The 18,929-nt window shown below is 41.5% G+C and overlaps 1 protein-coding gene across 1 annotated transcript in view; it reads left to right on the top strand.

Annotated features, from left to right (window-relative positions):
• CNTNAP5 (contactin associated protein family member 5) overlaps nucleotides 1-18,929 on the top strand; it is a 293,622-nt gene that overhangs the window by 120,941 nt on the left and 153,752 nt on the right. The window contains exons 4-5 of the mRNA XM_072874139.1: nucleotides 7,946-8,093; nucleotides 16,855-17,058. Coding sequence (XP_072730240.1) covers nucleotides 7,946-8,093; nucleotides 16,855-17,058 — 352 coding nt within the window. The remainder of the gene's footprint in view (nucleotides 1-7,945; nucleotides 8,094-16,854; nucleotides 17,059-18,929) is intronic.

Raw genomic sequence — 18,929 nt, forward strand, 5'->3', positions numbered from 1 at the left:
AACCCAGGTGGACATTGCATTGCTGAAGCACAGCAGTCAGCCCCTCAATAAGTAACAAGTGTAATGCATATTTCCCAGTAGGACCCCTGCTTGATAACCCATACTGCAGCCGTTTGTTTTAATTCTTACTGTATAGGGAATTTAAACTACCTCTCTGTAGACCAGCTTCCCCCCCCCCCCCCCGCCCCCTCCACTGGGGGAATGGGAAGCTGTCACTTCCTCTGATAATATGTTATGGGAGGATAATTTTGACAGGTGCCTCCTGTATCCCCCCCTGCTCCTCCCTAATAGCAGCTCTGACACTGTGCCAGGGGATATCGGTTTTGAGGTTCTTGTCAAGGATGGGTGTTTCAAAGAGGAAAATGTAGCTGCTGTTAGGAAAAAAGGAAAGAAACATAAGCAAATGGAGGCTTCTCTTTCTGAAGGCATGATAGGCTTCAGACTAGCTAGAGTCATACTGTTCAATCTGGAAGGGAAAACATGAGCCTGGAAACAAGCAACTCATCTCAGAAGGTTGTTAACCAGAAATGGCTGGTTAACTTTTGTCTTGAAGACATGGAGCATTACCAGGAAAGACAGACATGAAGTAGGAGGAGATGCTCGGAGGTGAGTGATGTGCTAAGAGGACACATCCTGCCCTCCGGTCCCTGGACCAGGCTGGCAGCTGTTTCCTCTTGGGCTCAGACTGAAACCTGCTTAAATCGGTGGCAAAGGATCCCATTGACTCTCCAAAGCAGGTGAGTTTCTTGTACTGGAAGTAAAAATGTACTTCATTTTTAGGGATTGGTTGAAAGAAAATTGAAAGAAAATTTAACTTGCTTTTTGAGAAAGAGAAGTGAGAAAACGCAGTGCATACGTTTGCCGTCCATGTGCCAAATGTGGCTGCATGGTACGTGAAAACAAAGATCTAAACTGCAGCTCTTTAAGGAGCAGATCAGTCCTCCTTGTCATCCTTTCCTTCTCCCTGTGGTCTGACCCCCTCTAACAGCCAAAGGGTTTTTTAAGGCCACATGCTGAAAGGGGGCAACTCCCAGGGGCCAGGTCCTGCCATGAACCGCTGTGTGGAGAGCTGCTCTTAACACACCCTCCAAATGAGGTGGAGCTTTTAGCAGCTCTCAGTCTGGACATGGGGTGACTACGATGACAGCAAAGGCATTTCACTGCATTTCTTCATGACAAGATATTAACAGTTCTGGCTTGATGTGTTGGGTGGTGCTTTTTTCATTACGTAAGCAAAGGAACGTTTTTCAGTGTTGACAGGCACAGTATGTAGGAAAGGTGAAATGTAAAAAGAACTTTTAGACTTTTAAGTTTTATTTTTTCCCCACGTTTCTCTCTCTCTCTCCCTCTCTCCATCTGTGTGTAATCTCTCTAAGTTTTAGGTCTGGGCTGAAGTGAAGGGGGGAGTTTCTAGAATTGCCTGAACTGACAGTTGCTTTCGTTTCCCAGCAGAAACTAAATGGATTTTTTAATTTTCATTGTTATAAAAAGTCACCACAAACCTGTCCAGGCCCAAGGTGTTGCTAGCAGGCACTGGAGCGGTATAATTGTTATGTGAAAAAAACCCTGTAGCATCCCGTTAAAATCAGAGGCTGCTGAGTTTCCATATGGTGCATTTGTGGCTGTATTGTGTCCTTGTCATGGTAGCATTCAGTCTCTTTCCACATACAAGCAGAGACAAAGGACCCTTACTGTAACTTGGTTTCAGTCATAGTCCCACTGAGTTACATCCCAGGTAACGCAAATTCAAGCAGAACTAAAATCCTGTTGCCTCTGGAGAAGATAAAAGCTATCCTTGAGTCAGAGTTTATTTCAACCTAGAAAATGTGGAAAGCTAGACGATGCTTTCTCCTTCCTGCTTCAGATTTTCATGTTGTTTCTTAGTTGGAAATACCTATTTTCTTTAAAGTGCATGTACACTCAAATATTTGAGGAGGTCCTGGGAGGTATACACCAGGAAGCATGTTCTGTATCACAGTGCTAACTCCTAGCTCCTGATCTTTCTCATCCTAGTAAGGAAGTTTAAAAGGGAGAATGACGTTGTTTTTCTCTAAGTGTTGCAGTTTTGGGATTTATGACAGGCTTAGCTGCTTTTTATCTCACTTTGGTTCCTTCACTAAGCTGCTGGATAGCTTGAATTAAGTGCGCTCCTGTCCTTATTTCTTTAGGCACTGGAGGCAGCATACTGCGATGTCATGGGTGAGATTTGAAGGTGGAGTGCTCTTTTCTGTGCTTGTATTTCTTTCAGTGAAGGTTGAAATGTTGTAAATTGCTAATATCTGTGTTATGTGCTCTCTGCACATTCATAATCTGATTTATTTTATTTTTTTTTTCCTCAGCTCGGTTCATCAGAGTGACTTTGGCAGAAATGAGAGTATTCAATGCATCTTAAAATATCTCCCCTAGAAGGTAGTTAACCTCAGGTCTGCCTGCTCACCATTCAGGACGGATTGTGCCTATGTTGCTGCTTGCATACTCATTTTGAACCTATCCCATTACCTGCCTAACAAAGTGGGAGAACAAAATATATTCAGCAGAGTCATTATGGGAACCACCTTCTGCAGCTCTGTAAATAAGTTGCCATTTGCTGTGCAGAGTGTGCGTGCAGGGGAGACTGAGATAAAGTCCTGCATCTGATGCTGTCTTTTGAATTGATTAGGCTTTCATGAGCAGACACTTTTCTTGCACCCAATTTCCACTTGTTTGTCTAAAGGTGGAGACCCATCTAAGAGTTTGGCCAAAGGGCGATCTAAAGTTTAGCACATCAGATCTCACTGGTATGATCTGGCACAGATCTGAATTAATACATGAGGCAGAGAAACAAATGTGTGTCTGCTGGGTTATTAAACAACTGTCATATTTCACCACAGTTGTGTGACATTTTCCTGGACTGCCCTTGAACAGCTTTTAGGTTCCCTCTGAATGGGAGAGTTGTATAAACAGCCCATTCATTTGAATTTTTGTTTTTCCTGAGGGAGTCATACATCCAAATTCCAGGTAATGACGGTTGTTTTGAGATTTAAACTTCTTATGAAAGTTTTCTTTTTAATCTAAACTGGAATTCTACCTTTTTCCACTTTGGTATAACCCGTGAACCAGGTAGGTTGAGCATTGGGAACAGCGTTGTATATGCTTGTCTCGTTCTTACTCAAACCTACGTGCCGACAGCTGCTGCTGAAGAGGCAGCATTGGGCTGGTTGGACGCTGCTCCGAACCACTGCCGCTGTTCTTACCTCACCTCTTTGTGCCAGTGGGACCTGCCTTTGCTGGCTCATAAAAAAAGCCTCATAAAGTATTACTGTGGTGCCATAGTCTGTGTCACAGTGGGGCACCACGCAGCCAGGCACCGTGAAACAAGCTTGGTCCGAGAGGCAGCTTTGCCTGTGGCAAGCTGTTAACCTTAAAGCCGCTAGCGCTAGGGAGAAGCTTTTGCCTTCAAGAAGCTGGTGGCAATATTTGGTGCTAATGGAGCTTTTTGATTTATAAGCCCCATAGAATGCCCGAAGCAGGATTTCCCAGGTAAAACAGCAGTCTGTTGTGTTTACAAGGCTTATAAGAAACCACAGATTTCAGTGTTTTGCTCCATCCCAGAGCAACTGTGTTGCATGGGAAATGGCATGCGGGTGCTTTATTTTCTTTGCTAGTTTGTCGTTTTGTTCCTGTGAATTAATCCCTATCAACAACAAGTTGTAATAGAGGTCTTTTCTCAAGAGGAAGTATTTCTGCCATTCTCACCAATAAGTTTATTGTTAATCAATATTTGAACCTCCAGGGCTACGAAATCTGGTACTGCATCCTTGTTTCATCATCTTTAATGGATGGATTATTTCTGTGTCAGCTGTGGATCTAAGTTTTCAAGGGACCATCTGTGGCAATTGGTGTTATTCAATCAATGGTCTACAGCCCACAGGTGGTCCATAAAACATCGGAAGGTGATCTGTATAGCAGTGGGAGTTGGAAACGAAAATCAAAGGAATCCTAAAGGCATACACAGTGATGCCCCACAGTTAGCAGCAAGCAGCAATGTGCTGGCTGCATGCAAAACCATCTTGTAGGCACAGATTGATGGGTACAACATTGCCTGTGGATTTTTTACCCCCAAAGTTTCATTGGCTCTTTGGTTATTAGAGGAGCTTGAGAGACACTGCTATAAGGGAGGTATTGGACTTTTGAAGGGTTTATTTTTACTGACATGACTGTTTCAATGTGGGAAGGATGTTTTTACATAGTTGCACATTAGGTTTGGAGTCAACTGATTTGGAGGCTGGATGTGGGTAATTCTGGCTCTTCCTTGAGGTGTCATGAAGGAAACTATCTAGCACAGATGCCTGCGGGTGGGCACCTGGGTCTGCTTGCAGACGGTGCAGTACTGCTGTCTCTGTTTAACCCGGCAAAACCACAAAGCTCCTTTGACCGCGCAGGCAGTCCCTGAGGTGTGCTGGAGGCAGAGGACTGCCTCTGTGTGCGGGAGCAGCAGTGACGCTCCCCTGCGTTGTGCTTGGGTGCGCGGTTTGCACAAGCTTTGCAAAAAACGTCTTTACAGGTTTGCCCTGCAAGAAAGAGAGGTGTCAAGGCTGCCTTTACCAATAGTTACAGGTAGCTGGGAACTGCCTCCGCGGTTTTCCAGCGGCCACGAGGGCCCCCTGATCACAGCGTGCTGCTGTGTGCCAGTGCGGGCTGCGTTCCTACCTGCTTTCCAGGCAGGAATGTGTGGGCTTTTTAGCACACAGTCGTATTCGCAAATCACCTAGTCCCATTACTTTGTAATTGCAAAGAGATATTTCTAGAACTGCTGTGCTTTTCAACTTGGTCTTTCTCCCAGAATGTTTTCTTTTTTATATAAACTAAAAAATTATTACCTTGTGGGCCTGTGATGCAATGTGCGGTATTGACAGCCTTGTGTATGAGAGGATTATGAGAAAAAAACAACACAGACCCTTGTTTCACAGTATTTACTGTTTTAAGGTGTACTTTTTCTTTTGTCTCTTTACTTTCACCTTTTGCTTGCATTCTAGTCACTGCATTTTAAGCTTTTCTTCACAATAGGGAGGACTGGAAACTCTTTGCTCTCCCTCTGTTATTTTTCTTCTTTCTTCCTCCTTCTTTCTTTTTTGTCTTTTGAAAGGTGAGATTTTTACATAATCACAGGATTCCAAGAGGATGAGCTCTCTCAGCAAACAAACAGAAAACAACACTCCCCTTTGTCCATCTTAAATATATCCACGAGTGTCTTATTAAAAATGCGAGCACTGCCACAGCTCTGACTGTGAGACTTAGTCTCTGCTGACAGTTTCATTACTGAGAAGAATAAGATTTTTCACTGGGAATATAAGGGAAAAAACCCTCTGAAATACTCTCTGCTGGGATTTAAATTTGGCTCCTATCTGGAAAGCAGTATGAGTAAGCCCAGGACATCTTGAAGTGTTATTTGTGGCACTTCTCAAAACATATCTGATGGGCTAGGCTACTCTACTGACCTGCTGTATGTGGTTAACTTTGAATTAAGATCAACAAGAATCCCCATGCAAAAAAACTTAATTATATAATATAGCTGAATTTGTAAGAGGTTAGTTTACCATCACAGAACTGTTGTAGTTTAACCCCAGCCAGCAACTAATCCCCGCACAGCTGCTCGCTCACTCCCCCACCCCGGTGGGATGGGGGAGGGAATCAGAGGAGTAAAAGTGAGAAAACTCATGGGTTGAGATAAAGACAGTTTAATAGGGAAAGCAAAAGCCATGCACACAAGCAAAGTGAAACAAGGAATTCATTCACTCCTTCCCATGGGCAGGCAGGTGTTCAGCCATCTCCAGGAAAGCAGGGCTCCATCACACGTAATGATTACTTGGGAAGACAAACGCCATCACTCCAAACGTCCTCCCCTTCCTTCTTCTTCTCCCAGCTTTATATGCTGAGCATGACGCCATATGGTATGGAATAGCCCTTTGGCCAGTTGGGGTCAGCTGTCCCAGCCGTGTCCCCTCCCAGCTTCTTGTGCACCCCCAGCCTACTCGCTGGTGGGGTGGGGTGAGGAGCAGAAAAGGCCTTGACTCTGTGTAGGCACTGCTCAGCAGTAACAAAAACATCCCTGTGTTATCAACACTGTTTCCAGCACAAATCCAAAACATAGCCCCATAGTAGCTACTGTGAAGAAAATTAACTCTATCCCAGCCACAACCAGCATGATAATACTTGTAGAAAACAAGATCTTGTGCATAAAAAGTTCAGAATAAGAGATGAAGGATAAGCGAAGCTTTGGGGACAGTTGGGATAGCCGAATTATATATCCTTTTCAGCCTGATAAGCTCCTAATTAAAATAATTTTACAGATCACATGTTTTGAAGGGTGGTTCATCACTTCACTGAGGTAACTGGGGTTGTGAGAGATTGTCTCAGTAAAATTGTTCGTCTTCAGAGGCAAGCAATACCAGCAATGAAATGCACTTGCAAAGCGTGTTTTAGGAATTGATACACATGCTGTCTTTTGTATTCATGACTGGATGGAAAATAAGGCTTATTGCACATAAAAGAATTTTCCCAGGTTAGAGTTTTTAAGGTGAAATGAAAAAAGCATGGTATGGTTTCAATTTATTGTTCCTTAGAAATGTTCAAAGATATTTTTTATTTAATATAGTTCTAATATAACAATAGCACAATGCATTTAGTAAAATAAGCACACACTGAATTTGAAGTTTTACACAATTTTTAACAACATTTGGGAAAAATTTGGAATGCTTGCATTTGAGTAAAAATTTAAACAGTTGCTAATTAGTCCTTTATTTTCAAAGTGGAGATTAAACCCCCAGTCTCTTTAACTCATCCTTTGGCCATCAGGAGTGAATTGTAGTTCTGCTTTACTGGGATTATTCTGATTTGTGCTTGCAGTTGTATTGCATAGATGAATGATGCCAGCTTTTGAACTGCAGAAGCATTTAAAACTGCTACAACTTTTTGTGATGAAATTTTATACTTACAAAGCGAAGAACCTCTTACAAATACAGCCTTCCTGTGAGATTATTTTTTTGAGTTCTGTTTTTGGTTTTCACATTTTACAAAACTGTTAGCTTCAAATTTAAATCCTAGCTGAGTTATTCAAATGTTCTGAAGATAGCAGGAAGTCTGTGATATTCCTAGCCCAGTATTACAGAGTAAGGGTGTAAAGATGAATTGAAAAAGCTTCAGGCAGGATCAGAGAGCTTGGATGCTTGTCTTAAGGTTTGTTTCTGAAATCTGCAAACATTCTTCATCCATGAGAGAACTTCCTCTTGTTGAGTGATAATTCTGAGTAGGACCATTAATTTTGGCTTGCAGTTGCAGGCAATTAATCAACTAGGTAAGAAAAAAAGTTAAATTATTATTGTTTGCAAGCTTTGACTCTCTTGGGTGCAAACACAGTTGAAATGCTGACTCTCCTGTGTACTGACTCAGGCTTTCATCTCTTCCTGTGTCTTGCTTGAGTTTTCTGCAGCATATCTACATGTACACTTTCCTGTTCGTCTTCCCAGGTTCTGGGCAACCTCAGTGCCTTGTGACCATCTTTTTCTACTACCCTGAATGCACCAAAGGCTAAACTGAGCCCCATCCTTCACTGCACTGAAGGGACTGTGGATATGGTAGGGGCCGATGGAGTATTGTGCTGCACAGGAATATCCTGGGTTTGGAGAAATTATGCAGCATCTTCTGTAACATCCCTATCTACAGCCTGCTTTTGTAACTCCCTGTATACGTCCCCCCACACTGCTGAGGTGCTCTATGTGTGGCTGTCTCCCTCCTTTCCCTCCATAAGAGACACAGCACTTAGAAGAAAACCTGACAATCAATTTAAATAATTTTGAGTAATTTGAGACTGAGAATCAGGAAGAGGGGTGGCAGTTCAGAGCCTTAATTGAGTGCTGCATTCACCTCTTGGTGCTAAATGTCTCACCAATGCTCTGTGTCCTTCCAGGTTTTCACAGGGAACAGCAATGCTGACAGTGTGGTTCACCACAAATTTCTGCACTCCATGAAAGCCCGCTTCTTGCGCTTCGTCCCTCTGAAGTGGAATGTCGGTGGGCGGATAGGACTGAGAGTTGAGGTCTTCGGCTGCTCCTATAGTAAGTGGCTACATCTTAACCCACATTTTCTCAAAGATCTTTTTGTTGATGCTGTCAGTGCTGTGGGATGGGTCCAGCATGAGTTCTATGAGTTAAAATGTAACGTGAAATACATAGCCATTACTGGTTTTTTTGGTAGTTGTCCTTGCCTTTCTGCTCAGGGATGTGCTGGCCCATCTAGCTCAGCTGGTGAAGCTTTCTCAGAGCTGAGCCCACTACAGAGTGATTTGCTGGTTCTTGTGAGTGCAAGGCCATCAGATGCTGCAAAGCCTCCTGCCCCACTGGAGGGCACAGAGCTACTTGGGATCTTTTGTAGGGCTTTATTTAGGAAAGTTACCACTTTTTTCTTAAATAGTTCATTTCTGTTTTTAAGGCAGCTTAACTAGTTGTTGAGGAAAGTGCTGTGGATTGTTCAGCTAGTTTCTATTTGAGGGTGATGACTTTATAGCTCCAGAGAACAGAGAACTCGTCTGCTGCTTTAACTGTTTTTGCATGGATGTTTTCTTTGGCACTCTTCTTCATCAGACGTCATGATGATCCTCTAAGACACAGTCTGCAGCACTTTGTCACATGGGCTTTGGAGCAGCCTATAAACATTTGTTGCCTTGGGGCATTTTGGCCACATAGTTATCTTGGTGTACTGCTGCAGTTCTATTACCTATCAGCACAGAAGAGTGCAAACGTAGAGAAAAACGACCAGTGTTGCTACCACGCACAAAACGAGAACAGGTCCACAAATGAGGAAACACAAGTCCAGTATTTGTTTCTCAGGTGGCTGAGGGTTTACTTCTGGAATGGTCAAGTGTGACTTGAGACACTGCTGGATACAGGTGAGATTTTGCTGGGGAGAGTTCAGGGGATTAACAGCATTTTACCAGTAAATTCAATGTGGTGTGGCACAAGTCACCATCATGTGACACTACTGTACTTGTACATCTCCCTAGTTAGATTAGATCCTAATCTGCTCCCACTGGATGCAGAAAAGGGGTTGTAATATAAAAAGTGGAACCCCCCCTATTTGTGAGACTTCTTAAATTCATCTGAGCAGATTCATCAAAGACCAAAGTGTCTTAAACCTTTTGATTCACATGATCCCATTGAAGAGAGACGCAGCTCCAGGACTCTCAGTGGCCTCATCACCACACTTGGGTCTTAGGACTGATTCCCATGGTTTCACAGGAAGATCCTTGTTATGGTCTGTGTGTAGATCTGTGCGTAGGTCTAAAAAGATCCATTGAGCTTTTTTTAAATGCTGCTTCTCCACCTACTTTAATGCTCCGGCATTCATTCATTTAAGGACTATCATTCATTCAAGTACAAACCTGCAGCAGCCTGGTCTGGATGGACAGTCACTAGGGCAAGAGACCTTTTCCAGCCCTACCAGTGGACATGGAAACTGCAACCTTGGAAAACCAACTGCCCTTGATGACATCATTCCAAAGCAACTACCTCATCTGTTTTCAAAGAGCTTACTTCTGTTAACAATGACCAAACCTCTGCAGTGAAGAGTATAGTCCGAACAGATGTGCAACAACTAGAACTTGAACTGAAGGGTTGACACTTTTGTAGCTGAATGTGTTTTGGTGCTGCTCCATGTGAAATACTACATGGGCGCTACTTTCATATCAGATTGTGGTTGTATCTTCTATGATACGAAGAAGACTTCAGAGTCACTTGTAGGCTGAGTTTCCTTGCGCTGATATCATCTAAGTCTTCATCTTTGTCCTGTTACCCTGCAGTTACAGGAAATAAAAATGGTTGTGCAGAATTAAGGTATGAGATTGAAGCAAGCCAGAAAAGAAATAAAGGGATTCATAAAAGTTTTACAGAGTGTTGAAATATTCATTCTATTTATATAAATGTGCCATTCAAATTTCTCTCTGGCAAATTGCATATGCCAAGCAGTACCTGTCTATACAAGTTTTGCTTATATAGTTTCACAGTCTTGGCTACTCCTAACCCAGGCACTCCAGCACTGTACAAAAGATGTTTGATCATTTATAAAATGTCATCTTTACCGTTATACTGACAGAATATCAGCAGCAGATCCTGAGCTGTTGTACACCTACATAACTGCATTTTGTAATGTTTGACAGCATACAGACTCATCCACCATGTTCAATTCTGGCAAAAGAAATATGTTAATAATTTGAAAAGAGTTTAAAAAAAAAACCAAAAAACACTGGAGACAGGCTGTTGGACAAGCCAGGAAGGAAACAGAGCTAGAAGAACAACAGATGCCCCAAATGTGCACCATCTCTAAGAGATGACCCTTCATGCAAGTGTCTCTGTGTGTATGAAAGAAGGGATGTGAGGCTGGTATTAGGAACGGCATTATAGTCACCTACCTGTACCAAAGGCTTCAGCTGATATAAATTAATCTGTAAGAGCCTAATTCCCAATTATGCCCAATCCTTTTTAAGATGTTGGAATGATTTAAAGGCTTCTATAGGTAAACAAACCCAGAGTATTTGATCCTGTGTCCACTGAAGTTGAAGAAAGGATTTCCACTGGCATTTTAGCTTTGGATCCAGTCCTGAAGTATAAGATAAAAAGAGAACATGTGCATGGGGAACACATATGAACCAAATCCTGCACAAATGTACATGTGTGACTATGGGATAACTTCTACATCTTAGCCTACTTGTAGAAGCAGACTGAAATTCAGATGATACTGGACCGCTGGCTGTCCATTCCAGCTTTCAGGCAAATGTTGCCCCAGAAGCGCAGCACCTGATCTGAACAGAGTTTATATTGATATTCGGGGTGGAAAACTGCAGAAGTAAAGTTTTCATTTACAGGCAAGCTGGAGATCCTTTTTGTGTGAGTGGCAGCTTTCATTGGTTGGCTGAAACAAAAGTTTGGGGATGCTGACAGCTTAGGCCATCTGAATTTCATGTGCTGCTGCACATCTGTTAAAACCCTGGGACTACTGCCAAACATGCAGCTGAATACCTCGCTGTGATACACCAGGGCGTGCGAAATAGCCTGTGGTTCCTTGGATGGTCTCTGCTCACATCAGCTCCTTTTTAACCTTGCATATTTGAGCAGAAGATGACAACTGTAGGAGAGGTTTGTGGCTTCACTGCTGCTTAAGCATTTTTGTGATGGCAAAGTTAGGTGAATGTGACACTCCTGTGCCAGTGCAAGGCTCTGATCTCTCATTTTTGGAGTATGACTGTCCTGTGCAGCACACTCTGCTGAAGAGGTCCCAGGACCTAACTTTTGGCAAATGCAGCTTTCAGTGATGACTGTTTAGTAGGGGGCATGTGGAAGGCATCAGGTCTTGCAGGTCACCAAACACTCTGCCAGGACACAGTAACAAAAAATACTGAAGAATCATTTTAGAGATTAACTGCTATGTGCAGTGGATGCCAAAGTGGCTAACTTAACATGTGGTTGCGCTGTGCTGCTGAATGGCACCCACTGTTGTTTATTGCTCCTGCTAGAAGTAATTTACTACTATGAATTTATCCACAAAACTTCTCTGTCAAACAAGAGAGCTTTCTTCTTTCTTTTTTTTTTTAATCTTTTTCTTTTCACCCTCTAATTGGCTGCCAATTGACATTGTTTCTTTAGAACATAAAAGCATGTTTTTAACAGTAAAGCTGTTTCAGACACTTGAGTGTGGTTGACCTTATCCCATACAAATTGAAGGACCTGTGCAACAAAGCACTCCAAGGCTGTCAAATCAGCTGGAATTCACAGATGACACATGCTAATTGTTGTTTACTTTCTTACACAGAAAATATGTATTTAAATTAAATTAATTACATTTACTTGAAATTTCTGTAAAGGTTCCATCTCACATCCTCAAAATAGGTACTGAAATAGGAAGGAGATTATCTTGATCTGAAAACATACATTGATGTTTCCTGTTCAGAAAAGGATTTATGATGAGTTAAATGGAAATTTCCATGCAGAGGTATGTGTAAGCTCTCACTGTCCCTTAGCAGCAGTGGCTCCAGAAGCAGTGTGATTGTAACAGATAACCAGAACTGGAACAGAGGATGTGTTCAGACAAATGGCAAACCAATTGCTTTTGATGCTGGGGGCAGTGAGGGGGGAATGGGTATATCTTTATACTTTGGAAAAGTGTTGTTAGCTTAGCGCAGGAAAAAAAAATCTGCTGACACAATTGCTTTTATAGGATAAGATTTATTAGCTGCATTGAAGATGCTGATCATATTCCGTAGCTGGTTAACAGCCCAAAATGCATCAACAGAATCAGGTGTATGCGCAGTTAACGGGCTGGGAAAGCCACAGGAGAAACACTGATAGGGTGTGAGATGGTATCTTCTGCTTTTGAGAGCAGAGTTCTTCATTCGCAGTTCAGGACTCTGATTTCTCATCTTTTGCTGTCATTGCTTCAGGGAATATGATCTGATATTGTGCTTTTTGATTAAATGATATTTTTACTGGATCTTTTTTTCTCTCTCTCTCCTTTTTTTTTTCTTTTTTCCCCACCTTCCTCCATCCTCTTCTTTGTCTTCCTATGAAATAGAAAAGAACACATTGCAGAGAACCATTTAATGTCTGATGGTCATTGACCAGTAGTGTTTGTAACCAACTGCGTAAGATAAATACCCAAACGATTGCTTACCAAGAGGCACACACAGATTTGTGACAGGGATAAAGCTGCATGGCAGAAGTCACCTCTGAAGTGCTCATCCACATTCATCCCTTGGATTGCATGTCTGAGAGGGGTATGGAGAGGGAAGTCAGATTGCTTTAGAGTCACTCAAGGCAGTAAGGCATGACTGGCCAGGAGAGGCATCTGTTTGCACCAGGAACAGTCCTCCTCCCTCCTGCAGGGAGTTAAAGCTTCTGTTCATTGATGCAAGTGCAAGGCCAAAAGTTCCTGTCTCAAATTGCAACTGTTCCTAGAGGATATTTTTGTATTTTGAAATAACTTTGCCAAGTAAGTGTTTACTTTTTCCAAAATTACTAGGAGGACCGTCTTTGTAAGTACGAATGTGTATCCTCTCTGCTGCCAGGAGCAGATTGCTGCACAAGTAAACTCTCTGCTCTCACCTTGCTCCCAGCCTGGCTCCTCTCACCATAGCTGGTCCCACAGGTTGAGCCCTGTGGTCACATGCTGCCTTTTTTTTAAAAAAAAAAAAAAAAAAAAGAAGCTGAATTAACCTGGTAATCTGCCTTCAATGAACTGCCTGTGTTTCCACCCACCCCCAAGTGACTTTAATGTTTGGATCTGTGTTGGGAAAGGAAATTTGAATGGAATGATGTAACCAACACCACTGGGGCCAGAACCTCTACTGAATTTCAAAAAAGCTTGATGAATGATTTCTGTTTTATGGGAACTTCTTCACCTGCGAGCAGGAGTACATATGTACTCCTGCCCCCTGTACCTGGCACTGGTGAAGCTGCACCTCGAATGCTGTGTTCAGTTTTGGGCTCCTCACTACAAGAGAGACATTGAGGGGCTGGAGCGTGTCCAGAGAAGGGCAACGAAGCTGGGGAAGGATCTGGAGCACAAGTCTGATGAGGAGCGGCTGAGGGAACTGGGGTTGTTTAGCCTGGAGAAAAGGAGGCTGAGGGGAGACCTTATCGCTGTTTACAACTACCTGAAAGGAGGTTGTAGAGAGGTGGGGGTCGGTCTCTTTTCCCAAGTAACAAGTGATAGGACAAGAGGAAATGGCCTTAAGTTGCGCCAGGGGAGTTTTAGACTGGATATTAGGCGAAAAGTTGTCCAGCATTGCAACAGGCTGCCCAGTGGTTGAGTCCCCATCCCTGGAGGTATTTAAAAGACGTGTAGATGTGGTGCTTAGGGACATGGTGTAGTGGTGGTCTTGGCAGTGCTAGGTTAACGGTTGGATTCAATGATCTTAAAGGTCTTTTGCAACCTAAATAATTCTGTGATTCTGTACGTATTTACAGTAGAGGCATCTCTTTGAATTGTTGGTCAGTGGAGAGTAACATGAAAGAAGCATCTTTTGCCTGATCTCACTTTTGATGAGTTTTGTAGCCTTGTTGATGAGGACAGTGTAGAAAAGTACCTAGACTGAGTAAAGTCTGTCTTCAGGGAGCGTAAGTAAACCAGCAGGCAGTGCAGAATGCAGCCACATGTTGTGTTATAGGTTGTTATTCCTACAGGTTTTCTGAGACTTATAACATTTCTGATCCTTGTTCTGTTGCTGCAAATTAATTATGGACATACATGGACTAAATCAACACTAAGCAAACAAGCAGGTTTTCTGGAGTGACTGTATTAGAATTGTAGTGTATCTTTCAATTTTTAACAGGAAGCCAACGATTTATTGTCATGCAAACTGCCAGTAATGACTTTTGGCTGCCAGTGTTAGCATTTATTTGACATATTCCCATTTCATTCAGGGCTACTTATTGGCCAGTGTACTCACAACCGATAATTAGTGAAGCAGAACTTTTCAGAAACAAGTTTTCCTTTCTGTTATACTCTGTAAATGTCAGTGGTAGAGCTCTTAAAGAAATTGTGTGTTATGCTGTGGCTTAGTGGAGAGTTAAGAACAAGGACTGAAGTGTGAGTTCAGACTGGGTGAAGGCTTGGATCTTAAGAAGAAGAAGAAAAAAGAGCTGCTATTACAGCAGCATTGAATCAGTGCTCTCTTATAGTATCTTTGGTTTTGAGAGCTAGGAGGAAAATCAACTTTAACTGCAAAATGCACTGGAAATCAAAGACTGTAACTTCTTTATAAGCTATTTCCTAATTCCTGCCTGTGTTAAAATGAAACTATTTTTATGATACACTTGCAATTTACTTTAAACAAATTGAAGTATTTAATGTAGCTAGGAGAAATTCATAAGAACTAAACTATGGATTTAATTCCCTTTATAGAAACTGGCAGTCAAGGTGTCAATAGAGAGAAATCAGCAATTCTGAAGGAGCTGTTTCTGAACACCTAATTCAGAAGTAAAAACCGGTAAAAGCAGATGGCATGAATACTTTTGTATTCCTTATACTTCCTAAACTGACAACTGTTCCATGTATGATGCTAAACAGCATGTTATAATTCTGACATCACAGATAAGAAGTTGGTTTTAGTTTATTCTGGAGTGAATGTTTCCCAGAGTTGAATTTCTTTGTAGTTTTATTCTCATAAGAAATAATCAGTTGCCTTCTGATTTGGAATGGAATCAGTTTTGGAGTGACAGAATTTCACATCAAATTTAAATTTTGAGCTCCCTGTAAGTTTGTAAGTGTGCCATCAAACTTCTGTACAAACTATCACACTGACATGCAGAAGTTATCAATGGTAGTTTCTATGGTAACAAATCATTAACAGGTCTTTTATTTCCTGAGCTTATAATAGTTTTTAATTGCAAACCTCTTTAAATCTTGGTCCAGTTTAATAAAGAAAAAAAGGGGAAAAAAAAAACCCCAACCCCTATTATTTCTGTTTTTAAAGAGGAGCAAATGAAACTATCATTAATGCTTAAAAGGATAGAAGAAGTCTCAAGGGAGCTTAGGTGACTTAAATCACCAACTTTAATCACAATGCAGTTGCTGACCTGTAAGTCTTTATTGTTTTGCATATGGACCTTTCAGTTATTTTTCAAAAGAAAATGGAAAACTGATAGCTTTGGATTATCATTAAAACACATGTGGTTTGCAAACAAAGATAGTCTATGCTCTTTCTTCGTTACTATGAGGGTATTCTTTGTTTTTATCATGTATCCCAGTAGTTATGTAGCTTGGTAAACCTTTGTTCAGATTCTTCATCAGCTGGTGTTCTTAATTTTTAATATTTTTCTTAACAGGAAATACCAATTGACAGATTTATTATTTACAAGTAGATATTTTATCCATAATTTGTGCCAAATTGCTTTTGGATAGAAACGGGAATGAATTTACATATGTCAGTCACATGTTTGAATACAATGTATTAGTTAAAAGTATTTAAAGCTACCTGAAATGTTCTGGTTATATATATATATTAAAATTAAAAAGTTTATTAAAAATACATTTTGCTTAAAATACCACTTTCTAAAGCAAAGAGAGTACTGCAGGCTGCTGCTGCCAAAGGATTATTAATTGCAGTTGAAGAATTGAAAGCTTGTTTCTCATCACAGTGATTGGGTCTTAGAGGTTGACTGAAGGGGAAAATATGTTTCTAATAGGATTTTCAAAGTTGTATAATCAGTTTAGATGCCCAGTTCCCATGAAATGTCTTCAAAAGCTTTTTGAATTGATATTTGACTATTCCTGCCAGCCTAGTCAATTTGCATACAGAAACATGGTTGATAAATGTCCATCACAAACAACCAGCAACCTCAGAGGCTAAGATGATGCTTATTTGGATGCAAAGGTGGATGCAGGGATGGCCGACATGCAGAAACAGCTCAGCTGATGCTTGTGAAGCTGCAAAAAGTGGAGTGAGAACTGAAGTGCTCAAAGTAGTGAATAACATCCTGGGTGTGTTTGAGACAAACAGCAAATGTGGTGAGGGGTGTTCTGGAGATCTGAATATGATGGAAGGCACCTGCTCTGTTCTAAAAAGTTGAGTGAGAAAGCAGTCTTGCAGGAGAGAGAGGAGGACAAGTGCAGAGGAGTTCTGGTTTTATCCTAGTGTTCCCTTTCCCCAGACAGAGGGAGAGGATTGGAAATGGGTGAAATGGGGTTGCCCAGATGCCACGTATGTCCTGTGGATGTATGCTTTTGAGAATACCTGGCTCCAAGTGATATTTGAAAAGATCCTGAAAAAATACAATCCCTCTCCTGATGCTGCTCCTCCTCTTCATTTTGCCATCTTCTTTCTCCCAGAGTCAGATATTGCAGACTTCGATGGCAGAAGTTCACTCCTCTACAGGTTCAATCAGAAGCTTATGAGCACATTCAAAGATGTGGTTTCCTTGAAGTTCAAGAGCATGCAGGGGGATGGAGTCTTATTCCATGGAGAAGGACAGCGTGGAGACTACATTACCTTGGAACTGCAGAAAGGGAAGCTCTCCTTGCACATCAACCTGGGTAAGGGTAATTAGGATTATTGGTTCACATATTACTGTAACAAGGATTGTCCTGGTTTGCTTTTATAAATCTATTGTTTATATTAGGCAGTATCTAGAAATTCCAGCTGAGATCAACAAAACATGCTGTGTGCCTCAGCTCACAGCTTAAATACTGCTCAGAGAAGGTGGGAGGGGGAAGCAAAAGAGAATAGACTTGACTGGTGTCATGCAGGATATGATAGCTGAGCCAAGAAGAGATCTTGGCTCTTCTAACTAGTGCCGACCAAGGCTGAGCTGCTCAATGACTACTTTTGAAGTTTTGACGTTTGCCTGATAATACTTTCAAGCAGTGATTTTAAAAAAATGTTCTGTTTCTTCCCCTTCCTCCTTTTTATTGTTATTATTTTTAAGAATAGCATTCCCAGGAAGTTTGCTTTGGAGTGCAAAAGGTTTATTTTTCGTTTGTGTCTTATTTTTTCCATTCTGTGATCAGAACTGAGCTGAGAATACAGAATTTAAATGAAAACATCCAGGTCAAAACATTGTGCACATGGGTATTGCTTTGCTTCTGGAGATGGTTCCAGTTGAAAACTGTGAATATGTGGAAGGCCATCACTGTGTGATAATGTTGCATCAGAGAGACAGATGAAAAGCTGTCCTAATTTCTTTCTGTAGAAGGATGCTTGTTTTTTCCTGGTGAATACACTAGAGCACTTTGATAATGGCAGGAGCTACTGTAGTAGGAGTGATCATACCCCCTCTCCCAGCCTTACTGCAGAATCTTCATTAGGTTCATCTGTGGGTGACCCATGGTACTGGCCTCAGCAGTCCCTGCTGACTCACTTTTCTTTTCTCATACTGAGGGGTCTGAGTTGGGCAGAAGTTTCCATGCCTGCATTGCTGTACTTTGGCCAGCACAGGAGCTGCACTTACCGTGTTTGGGTATTGAACTTGGTCTGAAAGCCTCAGCAGCCCACCCAGATGGAAAGCTGAAACAAAACCCCTCCTTCTGTTAACCATGAGGGTGTGGGCAAGGAGGGGAGGGAAGTATGGTCCAAGTTTTTCACTGCCACTCTCAATCTTAGTAACTTTAATGAATAAAGTAATCTGAGCCATTTGCAGTTCAGGTACATGCTGTTTAGACTGCCAAGGCTGGTTTTAATAAAAATGGGAGATGTAGCATCTAGTAATGTATAGTGTTAGCAGGGGCAGATCTCAGACTAGGAAATTCCAGGACACTTTAAGATGTTTGTTTAGAGCAGATAAAGCAGGCAACGGTGCAGTATCTCAGTCCCCTGTTTATGACTTGGGGAATTAAAAGAAATCATAAACTTGTGAGAGCAAACTGGAGGTACTAAAACAGAACTTGTAGATAATTCTTGCTGCGTTTTTCCCCTCATGCTTAATTATGTTTGTTTTAAATGTCAGTAACAATTTTCCACAGCTCTTGGATTTCATTTTTACATAAGCTCATTAATTGTTTAATCTCCAACCAGTATTTTCTTTCTTTTTTTCTTTTTTAGTTCATCAAAGAGTAGAAACGATAATGCAGCTTTTTTCTGATTTCATATTTTGATGTTACTTGGACTGAGTAGCTACATCCTGAACCTCTGAATGTGGGATTCTTTGACTCCATTGATTTGTCCTCCTCTTACAAATGTTTCATACTAGGATAAGAATATAGTATAGTTAAATATGTTACTTCTTCCAGAGGAGATGCTGTTGTGAATATGTAGTCTGAGATAAGATGTTTTTTTTCTTTCAGCAGTAGCCCCAAACACGCAGATTTTGGCCATTTCAAGTCCTCTGTGTGCATTCATATGTCATGGGCAAGGGTTTTGATGTCTGCTCTTGAGCCTGCTTGCATCTTGCCTGACAGTTTTGGAGCAT

The sequence above is a fragment of the Ciconia boyciana genome, chromosome 10, assembly GCF_034638445.1.
Source record: "Ciconia boyciana chromosome 10, ASM3463844v1, whole genome shotgun sequence".
Classification (NCBI taxonomy): Eukaryota; Metazoa; Chordata; class Aves; order Ciconiiformes; family Ciconiidae; genus Ciconia; species Ciconia boyciana.